Raw genomic sequence first — 12,466 nt, 5'->3', positions numbered from 1 at the left:
TGTATGGAGAGCTTCTGGTCAGACATGTATGAGATGCTTTTCTTTGGAGAAACCATGTCATGGGATTGCTTCAGAGAGATCATGCTTTACCTCCATTTTGATGAAACAGAAATTCACCATGTTATCCAACGTATAAATAACTGATTATTTTATACTGCCGTCTTATCGACACTTATATCCATTATAATGCCATTATTGCTTTTTGCTGATTTTCACTGTTTCTCAAGCACACCTATCACTTATAATGATGTTTAGGATACTGATGTTTCTATCATTTGACCTTGTGTCTTACTGTCCATGCGTCTTGGTGAATGTGGTATTTTGGGGTATTTTATTTTTGTCGTTATATAAAGAAGCTGTTACCGTGTTCCAACACATACGCCTTCTGTTTCATAATTGTAGCAAAGGCACTCCATTAATAAAATGTATTGAACATTTTAATGTTATGTTTTTAATGTTTTTACATATAGCCTAGTCACAAACTAATGAAATAAAAAGTACCTTAGACCTTCATAAACACAACCAAACTATTAGTTTAGCAATAGCATATATTAAATGTATTAATTACACTGTTAGAATGTTGTAGTCAAAATGACTGCTCATTAGTTTGAAGGGGTGTTCCCTCAAGGCCCAGCTGTTCTAGTGTAAAAGAGAATGAGATTAAAGCAGAAAGAGGAGAGAACGAGTGAGAGGAGGCAGACAGCCAATGAAAGAGAATATGCTAAATTGTGAGTGTTAAAGAAAAAGTGGCAGACAGAGCCAAGGGCGATAAGAGGAGTGACAGACAGAGCCGAGGGCGATAAGAGGAGTGACAGGCAGAGCCGAGGGCGATAAGAGGAGTGACAGGCAGAGCCGAGGGCGATAAGAGGAGTGACAGGCAGAGCCGAGGGCGATAAGAGGAGTGACAGGCAGAGCCGAGGGCGATAAGAGGAGTGACAGGCAGAGCCGAGGGCGATAAGAGGAGTGACAGGCAGAGCCGAGGGCGATAAGAGGAGTGACAGGCAGAGCCGAGGGCGATAAGAGGAGTGACAGGCAGAGCCGAGGGCGATAAGAGGAGTGACAGGCAGAGCCGAGGGCGATAAGAGGAGTGACAGGCAGAGCCGAGGGCGATAAGGGCAGTGACAGACAGAGCCGAGGGCGATAAGAGGAGTGACAGGCAGAGCCGAGGGCGATAAGAGGAGTGACAGGCAGAGCCGAGGGCGATAAGAGGAGTGACAGGCAGAGCCGAGGGCGATAAGAGGAGTGACAGGCAGAGCCGAGGGCGATAAGAGGAGTGACAGGCAGAGCCGAGGGCGATAAGAGGAGTGACAGGCAGAGCCGAGGGCGATAAGAGGAGTGACAGGCAGAGCCGAGGGCGATAAGAGGAGTGACAGGCAGAGCCGAGTGCGATAAGGGCAGTGACAGGCAGAGCCGAGGGCGATAAGGGGAGTGACAGGCAGAGCCGAGGGCGATAAGAGGAGTGACAGGCAGAGCCGAGGGCGATAAGAGGAGTGACAGGCAGAGCCGAGGGCGATAAGGGCAGTGACAGACAGAGCCGAGGGCGATAAGAGGAGTGACAGGCAGAGCCGAGGGCGATAAGAGGAGTGACAGGCAGAGCCGAGGGCGATAAGAGGAGTGACAGGCAGAGCCGAGGGCGATAAGAGGAGTGACAGGCAGAGCCGAGGGCGATAAGAGGAGTGACAGGCAGAGCCGAGTGCGATAAGGGCAGTGACAGGCAGAGCCGAGGGCGATAAGGGGAGTGACAGACAGAGCCGAGGGCGATAAGGGCAGTGACAGGCAGAGCCGAGTGCGATAAGGGCAGTGACAGGCAGAGCCGAGGGCGATAAGGGCAGTGACAGACAGAGCCGAGGGCGATAAGAGGAGTGACAGGCAGAGCCGAGGGCGATAAGAGGAGTGACAGACAGAGCCGAGGGCGATAAGGGCAGTGACAGGCAGAGCCGAGGGCGATAAGGGCAGTGACAGACAGAGCCGAGGGCGGTAAGATGAGTGACAGACAGAGCCGAGGGCGATAAGAGGAGTGACAGACAGAGCCGAGGGTGGATCAGACAAGCATTAAAGAAGAGCATGATAGAGCAAGATTAAGACTAGAGAAAGACATGGAAGCAGAAAGACTGAGAAAGACCCAGAAAGTATCCACACATTGACATTCAGTGTGATTCTCTCATGAGGTTGTGGGTGGGAGAGCGAGGAGCAGCTGGTGACCGGGGTGACTCGGAGGCCAGGTCTGCTGCCCATTGGTTGGGCTAGGCAGGGCTAAATTTAGACTGCAAGCATTGGCCGGACCATCAGCTGACTACTACACACATTCTGAGGAACTGACTGGCCAAAATGTCATGGAAACATGCTATAAATACTGTACAATGCGCGGGTGTGTGTGTGTACTCACAGCCCTCGTATATGTCCGTGGGTATGTGGACTGCCGTGGTGTTGTAGGAGATGAGGCGTCTAAATTGCTCGTCTTCCTTAAATTCTGGATAAAGCCGGTTTGGCTTCTTGACCTCTGTATCATTTGAGTCCAGCTATAAGGGAAAAAGACCAAAGGAATGAGATATTATTGACGCAAATTGGAGGTCAATGGAGAGTATACTGCATGGATTTGGTGAATACAAAGTATTGTGTGTGTGTGTGTGTGTGTGTGTGTGTGTGTGTGTGTCTGTCACTTTGCATTATGGTGCGCTGTATGATAACACATGCGTGTGTCTGTGTGGCGCTTGCTCCATCTCCTGCGGCTGTGAATAATATTGGTGTGTATTCAGATGCCTGACAGTACTGATCTCCTGTGTCTTGGCCCGTCAAAGCCAGAATGACATCAGTTGTTCAGGAGAGGTGTGTGCCTGCCTGCATGTGTTCTATCACCACATCCCCTGTGAAATTACTATCTGATCCCCAGTATCAAATCAGACAGATGACTTCAGAGGCCAAGGGATGCAGACGATATCACAGGCACAGATACGTGTTTTTGAGATAATCCCTCACACACACACACACACACACACACACACACACACACACACACACACACACACACACACACACACACACACACACACACTCATTTGAATATGCACACATACACGCACATGCAAACAAAAACACACACTAACCCTAGCGTACTGTAGCAACTTCTGTGTGTCTTTTCAGGGCTCTAGAGCCTGGGCCACAGCTGGGGGATGTGGGGGATCCTTTAAGGTTATCAATACGCTTTACAACAGGTTTAGTAACCATGGCTACAAAGACAGAGGGTGCAGGTGGGATTTTGTTGAATATACAGACTCAATATGACTCAGATCAAGTCTCTTCACAACACATGTTATACATAGAGAAAGTAACAGGAGAAATGTACTCACGTTTTCTTTGGCATAGTAGTAATGGATGTCATCAGGCTAAGGTAGAAAGGGCGGAAGGGAAGAGAGAGAGAGAGAAATAGAAAGATGTGAAAAACACAGATTTATCAACACAGCAGGTCTTTGGTAGGGGTTTAAATCAATGTGCATTGTAAAGTTTCAGACAGTGTTGTGTGGAAACTGTGTTCCTATTTAATGTTGTTTTCCATTCTTCAGTCTGGTTGTATTCTTTTTCTTATTTTCTGAATTCAAGCACTTCTTCACTCTCTGCGTATGTCTATGTGTGTCTCACATGCACAAGTGTGTGTACTCCCCTAATACAGTATGTGTGTCTGTACTCCCCTAATACAGTATGTGTGTCTGTACTCCCCTAATACAGTATGTGTGTCGGTACTCCCCTAATACAGTATGTGTGTCTGTACTCCCCTAATACAGTATGTGTGTCTGTACTCCCCTAATACAGTATGTGTGTCTGTACTCCGTTAATACAGTATGTGTGTCTGTACTCCCCTAATAGAGTATGTGTGTGTCTGTGTGTGTCTGTGTGTGTACTCCCCTAATACAGTATGTGTGTGTGTACTCCCCTAATACAGTGTGTGTGTGTGTGTGTGTGTGTGTGTGTGCTTGACACAAAAGCATTAGTAGTGTTGTAACCAACTCTCTCTTTCATCCGCTGTGCGAGCTTCCTGTCAGAGCATGAGCAAGCCTGGCGCTAACGAGCTAGCCTATCCAGCCTAGCTGACAGATGGACGCCTTGGGGGATATGGAGCCGGTTCACTGGTTAGCACCACCTGCCTGCAACCCCCGGCGCTGCAACATGGGGCTAACGCTACATAAAACACAGGCCCGTTCCCCCACCTGTGACCTGCTGGTGGTGTGAGGCTCGATAGTTAGCGCCAGGCCATTAGCGATGAGCTAGTTGTTAGCGATAGACAGTTCTGACAGCGGTGCTCCAGCATCTGCTCACCTCCCGAGAGACAGGCTGCAGTCCTTGCAGAGCTTACACACAAGCTCGCACACATATACACACACTCTGTCTGTCTATCTTAGTTTCTACTGTATCTCTCATATACTCAGATCCCTGAGGGGTGAGACAGTGTGACCTTAGTGTGAGTGTCGCTTCACAAGGTGCTCCACAACATTAAGATGGCCTGACAGCCATCATGAGGAGGTCTCTTCATATTAGCTTTGAAGCGCTGTGGCTACACTCCCCACCTCCTTAAGTGTGTGTATGTGTGTGTATGTGTGTGTGTTCTACGTGCATGGATGTGAATTTGTGTTAAGGTGGTTGATGTAACTCCTGAGGGAGGGAGGACGTCTTCTGGGCTTTCATACAGAAATGAGGCACACACACACACACTCACACTCACACTCACACACACACACACACACACACACACACACACACACACACACACACACACACACACACACACACACACACACACACACACACTCACACTCACACTCACACACTCACACACACACACACACACACACACACACACACACACACACACACACACACACACACTTAAGGAGGTGGGCAGCAAGGACATGTACCGGTTCATGGAGGACTACGCTGTAACCGCGATGTTGGCCAGACGGAGTGAGAAGGAGTGAGGAGGGGGGTGAGGAACGGACTGTAGTCCCACCACAGCTGTCTGGAGACAGACTGGACCACAGAGCTCTCCTCCTAACGCTTTCACTGAGCGCGTGCAAGGGACATGGAGCCAAGACACTCCTCACGACACGCAACATTGCCTGAGAAAGCCAGCGGTTTAAGAAACTGAAATGAATAGAGAAAACCACATTCAGCCTCGTTTGTCGTTGCCTGGTTGACACGCACCCGCATACACACACTTGGGATCAATTAGCTAGCTCAACATAAACAGTCTGAAAAAGCCAACCTCCGAGTCCTTTCATCGGTGCAGGCTTAATTGGCTAAGACTAACATGTGCACTAATATATGCTCGTTAGTTACAGAAAACGCTGGACGTTCACACTAATGACTCTTTACCAAGGGATAATTATCCAAGCTAGCCAAGCATCTCCATCCAGTCACACATCCCAAGCCTCAAAGAAGTAGACCACGGCAGCATAAAGCAGCATAAAGCAGATACTACTTTGTTCCCCACACGTTCCTACTTTGTCCCAACACACACGCATGTCTACAGGCACGTACACAGATGGAGCACACACACACACACACTTCCCGTGAGCATGTAGGAATCAGACTGATAAGAAACTTTTAATGGAGAAGAGTCATTAAAAGGAGTATCGGAGGCGTTTATAATGACACTGTCCAGGTTAGTTTGAAGCTAATAGACTAATAGGAGGCAATGGAGTTCTCCCACATAGAGGCAGTAAAAAAAAAATATATATATACACATATACACACTGCTCAAAAAAATAAAGGGAAAACTAAAATAACACCTCCTAGATCTGAATGAATGAAATAATCTTATTAAATACTTTTTTCTTTCCATAGTTGAATGTGCTGACAACAAAATCACACAAAAATAATCAATGGAAATCCAATTTATCAACCCATGGAGGTCTGGATTTGGAGTCACACTCAAAATTAAAGTGGAAAACCACACTACAGGCGGATGCAACTTTGATGTAATGTCCTTAAAACAAGTCAAAATGAGTCTCAGTAGTGTGTGCGGCCTCCACGTGCCTGTATGACCTCCCTACAACGCCTGGGCATGCTCCTGATGAGGTGGCGGATGGTCTCCTGAGGGATCTCCTCCCAGACCTGGACTAAAGCATCCGCCAACTCCTGGACAGTCTGTGGTGCAACGTGGCGTTGGTGGATGGAGCGAGACATGATGTCCCAGATGTGCTCAATTGGATTCAGGTCTGGGGAACGGGCGGGCCAGTCCATAGCATCAATGCCTTCCTCTTGCAGGAACTGCTGACACACTCCAGCCACATGAGGTCTAGCATTGTCTTGCATTAGGAGGAACCCAGGGCCAACCGCACCAGCATATGGTCTCACAAGGGGTCTGAGGATCTCATCTCGGTACCTAATGGCAGTCAGGCTACCTCTGGCGAGCACATGGAGGGCTGTGCGGCCCCCCAAAGAAATGCCACCCCACACCATGACTGACCCACCGCCAAACCGGTCATGCTGGAGGATGTTGCAGGCAGCAGAACGTTCTCCATGGCGTCTCTGTCACGTCTGTCACATGCGCTCAGTGTGAACCTGCTTTCATCTGTGAAGAGCACAGGGCGCCAGTGGCGAATTTGCCAATCTTGGTGTTCTCTGGCAAATGCCAAACGTCCTGCACAGTGTTGGGCTGTAAGCACAACCCCCACCTGTGGACGTCGGGCCGTCATACCACCCTCATGGAGTCTGTTTCTGACCGTTTGAGCAGACACATGCACATTTGTGACCTGCTGGAGGTCATTTTGCAAGGCTCTGGCAGTGCTCCTCCTGCTCCTCCTTGCACAAAGGCAGAGGTAGCGGTCCTGCTGCTGGGTTGTTGCCCTCATACGGCCTCCTCCACGTCTCCTGATGTACTGGCCTGTCTCCTGGTAGCGCCTCCATGCTCTGGACACTACGCTGACAGACACAGCAAACCTTCTTGCCACAGCTCGCATTGATGTGCCATCCTGGATGAGCTGCACTACCTGAGCCACTTGTGTGGGTTGTAGACTCTGTCTCATGCTACCACTAGAGTGAAAGCACCGCCAGCATTCAAAAGTGACCAAAACATCAGCCAGGAAGCAAAAGAACTGAGAAGTGGTCTGTGGTCCTCACCTGCAGAACCACTCCTTTATTGGGGGTGTCTTGCTAATTGCCTATAATTTCCACCTGTTGTCTATTCCATTTGCACAACAGCATGTGAAATTTATTGTCAATCAGTGTTGCTTCCTAAGTGGACAGTTTGATTTCACAGAAGTGTGATTGACTTGGAGTTACATTGTGTTGTTTAAGTGTTCCCTTTATTTTTTTGAGCAGTGTATATATATATATATATATATATATATATATATATATATATATATATATATATATATATATATATATATATATAAATAAATAAATATAAAAACAGGTAATTTGTAATTTTCAATATCGCTGCCGAAAGTGAGTGGCTTTTGCATTACTAAGTAGGAGAAGTAAATTAACAATTTGAATTCATTAGAAAAACGTTGCGGCTCGGACAAAGAACGTTTGGACATGGGGAGTTGAGGAACTGCATCATAATTCATGATGAGGCCTACTAATCAAGTGCAGAGACAGGCGGCTCAGTAGAGAAATGTGTCCGATGGGGAGTGAGTCCAAGTAGAGGAAAAGGATATTGGAATCGTGTTCATATACAGTGCATTCGTAAAGTATTCAGACCCCTTGGCTTTTTCCACATTTTGTTACATTACAGCCTTATTCAAAAAAAATAATATTTTTTTTTATCTCATTAATCTACACACAATACCCCATAATGACAAAGCAAAAACAGGTTTAGAGAAATGTTTGCACATTTATAAAAATGTAAAAAATCTGAAATATCACATTTACGTAAGTATTCAGATCTTCTACTCATTACTTTGTTGAAGCACCTTTGGCAGCGACTACAGCCTCGAGTCTTCTTGGGTATGGAGCTACAAGGTTGGCACACCTGTATTTGGGAAGTTTCTCCCATTCCTCTCTGCAGATCCTCTCACGCTCTGTCAGGTTGGATGGGAGCGTTGCAGCACAGCTATTTTCAGGTCTATCCAGAGATGTTCGATTGGGTTCAAGTCCGGGCTCTGGCTGGGCCACTCAAGGACATTTAGAGACTTGTTCCGAAGCCACTCCTGCGTTGTCTTGGCTGTGTGCTTAGGGTTGTTGTCCTGTTGGAAGGTGAACCTTTGCCCAAGTCTGAGATCCTGAGTGCCCTGGAGCAGGTTTTCATCAAGGATCTCTCTGTACTTTGCTCCGTTCATCTTTCCCTCGATCTTGACTAGTCTCCCAGTCCCTGCCGCTGAAAAACATCCCCACAGCATGATGCTGCCACCACCATGCTTCACCGTAGGTATGGTGCCAGGTTTCCTCCAGATGTGACCCTTGGCATTCAGGCCAAAGAGTTCAATCATGGTTTCATCAGACCAGAGTATATTGTTTCTCACAGTCTGCGAGTCCTTTAGGTGCCTTTTGGCAAACTCCAAGCGGGCTGTCATGTGGCTTTTACTGAGGAGTGGCTTCCGTCTGGCCACTCTACTATAAAACCCTGATTGGTGGAGTGCTGCAGAGATGGTTGTCCTTCTGGAAGGTTCTCCCATCTCCACAGAAAAACTCTGGAGCTCTGTCAGAGTGACCATCAGGTTCTTGGTCACCTCCCTGACCAAGGCCCTTCTCCCTCGATTGCTCAGTTTGGCCGGGCGGTCAGCTCTAGGAAGAGTCTTGGTGGTTCCAAACTTCTTCTATTTAAGAATGATGGAGACCACTGTGTTCTTGGGGACCTTCAATGCTGCGGAAATGTTTTGGTACCCTTCTCCAAATCTGTGCATCGACACAATCCTGTCTCGGAGCTCTACGGACAATTCCTTTGACCTCATGGCTTGGTTTTTGCTCTGACATGCACTGTCAACTGTGGGACCTTGTATAGACAGGTGTGTGCCTGTCCAGATCATGTCCAATCAATTGAATTTACAACAGATGGACTCCAATTAAGTTGTAGACATATCTCAAGGATGATCAATAGAAACAGGATGCACCTGAGCTCAACCTCGAGTCTCATAGCAAAAGGTCTGAATACTTATGTAAATAAGGTATTTATGTTTTTTATTTTTAATACATTTGCAAACATTTCTAAAAACCTGTTTTCGCTTTGTCATTATGGGGTATTGTGTGTAGATTGATGACGAAAAACATTTATTTAATCCATCTTAGAATGAAACTAAATGTGGAATGTGGAAAGAGGTAAGGGGTCTGAATACTTTCCGAATGCACTGTATACTGGCTTAATGGGAATTTGAGAGAGTAGACCCAGTGTGTGCATGAATGTGCTCTGAATGTGTCCCAATGCAATCTAATTGAATTCTACTTAATTGAAGGATATTAAAACTCTATTGTCAATCTAATGAGATTCTATACAAAAATGACCATCCAATGTTTTTCTTTTACCAGGTAAGTTGACTGAGAACGCATTGTCATTTACAGCAACAACCTGGGGAATAATCACAGGGGGAGATGGGGGTGAATGAGCCAATTGGAAGATAGGGATGATTGGGTGGCCATGATGTTATGAGGGCCAGATTGGGAATTTAGCCAGGTTAACACCCCTACTCTTACAATAAGTGACCACAGAGAGTCAGGACACCCGTTTAATGTCCCATCCAAAAGAAGGCACCCTACACAGGGCAATATCCCCAATCACTGGCCCTGGGGCATTGGGATATTGTTTTTTAGAACCGAGGAAAGAATGCCTTCTACTGGCCCTCCAACACCACTTTCAGCAGCATCTGGTCTCCCACCCAGGGACTGACCAGGACCAACCCTGCTTAGCTTCAGAGGCAAGCCAGCAGTGGGATGCAGGGTGGTAAGCTGCTGGCAATTACAAAAATCATATATGATCGTGAATCAAATCAATCTCTTCTTATAGAGTTCAAGGCTTCTGTAGGTAATGCATCCAGAGATAATGAGGACATTAATAATGTTGATCTACACAACCACTCACTCACCTCAGGATCATTCTTCCACCGATGCCACATCTGAAAATCCTCTGCAGCGGATGCCAACGCCTGGACAAAAAAACAGAGAAATAGAGTTGGAATTTTAACACATATTTCCTTTCAATTAAGGAGTTGACATAGTGCTTGTGGCAAGCAGAGAGAGAAATAAAGGAAGAGAGAGAGAGAGAGAGAGAGAGAGAGAGAAAGAGAGAGAGGGAGAGAGAGAGAGAGAGAGAATGGTACAAATTTTCATGAACATTGATCACGGACATGAAAGTGTTAAGAGCATAAAAGCCACCATACTCCTCCACCGTACACAACATATACTGAGGGTACATTACACACCTCAGCTCACCTTATCATGGCTAATTCAAACAACTGGCTCACCTTATCATGGCTAATTCAAACAACTGGCTCACCTTATCATGGCTAATTCAAACAACTGGCTCACCTTATCATGGCTAATTCAAACAACTGGCTCACCTTATCATGGCTAATTCAAACAATTGCCACTACTTCTACAACCACTAGTAAGGCTGTCAACACAGGAAGTTATTTTAGACTGAAAATCTAAACAAACACATTTTCATTTGACACCGCCAGGTGTGAAACGAGGCTGGGGGTGTCACAGTATAAGATATGCTCAAATTAGACCCCCCTACACATTGACCCAGATCTGGCCCTAATGACTAGGTTAATGGGTTTCTAATGAGGATCATCTTTTCATCTCAAACTGGTCTAGAAACACACTGTAACACTCATTTCCCCTGGGGAAATATGGAATCTAATTCCAGTCACTAGCTACTAGTACTGCAGAAAGGGAGTTATTCATGTCACCCATAAATGTTATAAGTTAAATTAATTGAATAAAGGCGAAGTGGGGGGTTAGTGAGATGAGATAGTAACAAGAAAATCAAACAAAGAAAAACAAAACAATGAGCTTCCTTTGAGGATGAATCACAGGGGCAGAGATCTTACAATCTTCACAATGGCAGTTTGTGTTTAAGTGCTGTATCTTTCAGAACTCGGCTCTGCAGGCCAAGTGTCCCCTTTTCTTTGGCTCAGAAAACCACACAACCTGGATCCTAGCAGCCCAAAGACAAATGCACTGAGCTTATGCGGTCTTTCTTTGCAACGCTATCGCTGCAGGCTGGGTGAGCTGCATGATGCTACCACACGCTTACGCTAAGTCTCTCCATTTGGCTACAATGAGAGCTGTGTTAGCATTACATCATCTCCTCTACACAATGATATCACAAGTGCATAATTACAGTGATTATGCCTAATCAAAGCCAATGGACCCTCAATGCATACTGCCTGCCAGAGTGCTTTGCAAGCACCTTCTTTTTCTGTCCGTCGCTGAATAAATTGAGGTGGCTAACACTATTCTAAAGCTAATGTGTTTAGCGCTGGCTAGCGTTATTGGCTTGCATCTTCCCCTGGGCTTCTTGTAGCTTTGTGGGCCTGCTGACCCTATCAAAGCTAAGACTAATTGATGGACAAAAATAAACAGTGTACTGACAGAGATGGAGTATAGAGGGAGGGGTAATGTTTTTAGGGTGAAGTGCAATGTTCCCTACATTTTTGGGAGGCACTGAGCAAATGTTTGATCTTGTGAGCGGAAACTTGAACATTGTGAGAACTTTGTGCAACTTCCGGCACACGTTTACAGTGAACACAGGCTGTTCCCTTACAGTTTCAGACATTAGCCAATAGGCTATTTGAGCATAATGTAGTCCTACCAACAAAACCAATGGAGCAAATCCCATACCATTTTCACATGGAAATAGCTTTTGATTTCTATGAGATATCCTACAGTAGCCTATATGTGGTGTTTAACGTAGGCCCACATTGCATGAGACTTTTAAAAACATTTTACATTATGAAGGGCTTGACATTAATTCATGATGTTTTACTTGGTCTCTAACACCATGGGCCAAATATGTGACTGTAAATTGCATTGTTTTGTGTTGTATGATGCAAGAAACCACTTTATATAAATTCAATTAACTAGAATTAGACAATGTAGGCTACCCCTCTGCCTATTGGGTTATTTGCATATTCAAGCCTGTCTCAGAATACAACACTACCCCTGTGCACGAGCTGAGTGCCTGCTGCTGACGTCACTCACAATGCACTTTTGCAGCCAGGCACATGTGTTGTGACTGAGTGTGTGACATCGTTTTTGTGTCATTTAGAGGGAAAATGCGTGCGTTTTAGCATTTGAGTCACTTTTCAAAAGTTGCTAAAAGTTCCAAATACATTTTTTTAAGTATCTAAATTTGTTGCTAGGTGCTGTTTGAAAGAAAAGTTGCTAAATCTAGCAACAAAATTGCTAAATTGGCATCACTGGCGCAGTGTAGAGGAAACATTGGTTTAGTGTTTGAATCACGAAGTAAACCGACAGCCCTAAAACTAAGATTGATTCTAAAGTGCTGCACTGCTAATGGCTAACCTGG

The 12,466-nt window shown here is 45.9% G+C and overlaps 1 protein-coding gene across 3 annotated transcripts in view; it reads right to left on the bottom strand.

Annotated features, from left to right (window-relative positions):
- Nucleotides 1-12,466, bottom strand: part of LOC115180504 (voltage-dependent calcium channel subunit alpha-2/delta-1) — a 184,577-nt gene that overhangs the window by 101,277 nt on the left and 70,834 nt on the right. For all 3 annotated transcript variants that reach the window (XM_029742646.1, XM_029742647.1, XM_029742649.1), the window contains exons 4-6: nt 10,017-10,076; nt 3,348-3,383; nt 2,387-2,519 (exon numbers count right to left, since the gene is read on the bottom strand). In XM_029742646.1, coding sequence (XP_029598506.1) covers nt 2,387-2,519; nt 3,348-3,383; nt 10,017-10,076 — 229 coding nt within the window. The remainder of the gene's footprint in view (nt 1-2,386; nt 2,520-3,347; nt 3,384-10,016; nt 10,077-12,466) is intronic.

Source organism: Salmo trutta, chromosome 40 (genome assembly GCF_901001165.1).
Source record: "Salmo trutta chromosome 40, fSalTru1.1, whole genome shotgun sequence".
NCBI lineage: Eukaryota > Metazoa > Chordata > Actinopteri > Salmoniformes > Salmonidae > Salmo > Salmo trutta.
Note: the sequence above shows the minus strand (reverse complement) of the source record. Positions and strands in the feature narration are given on the sequence as shown.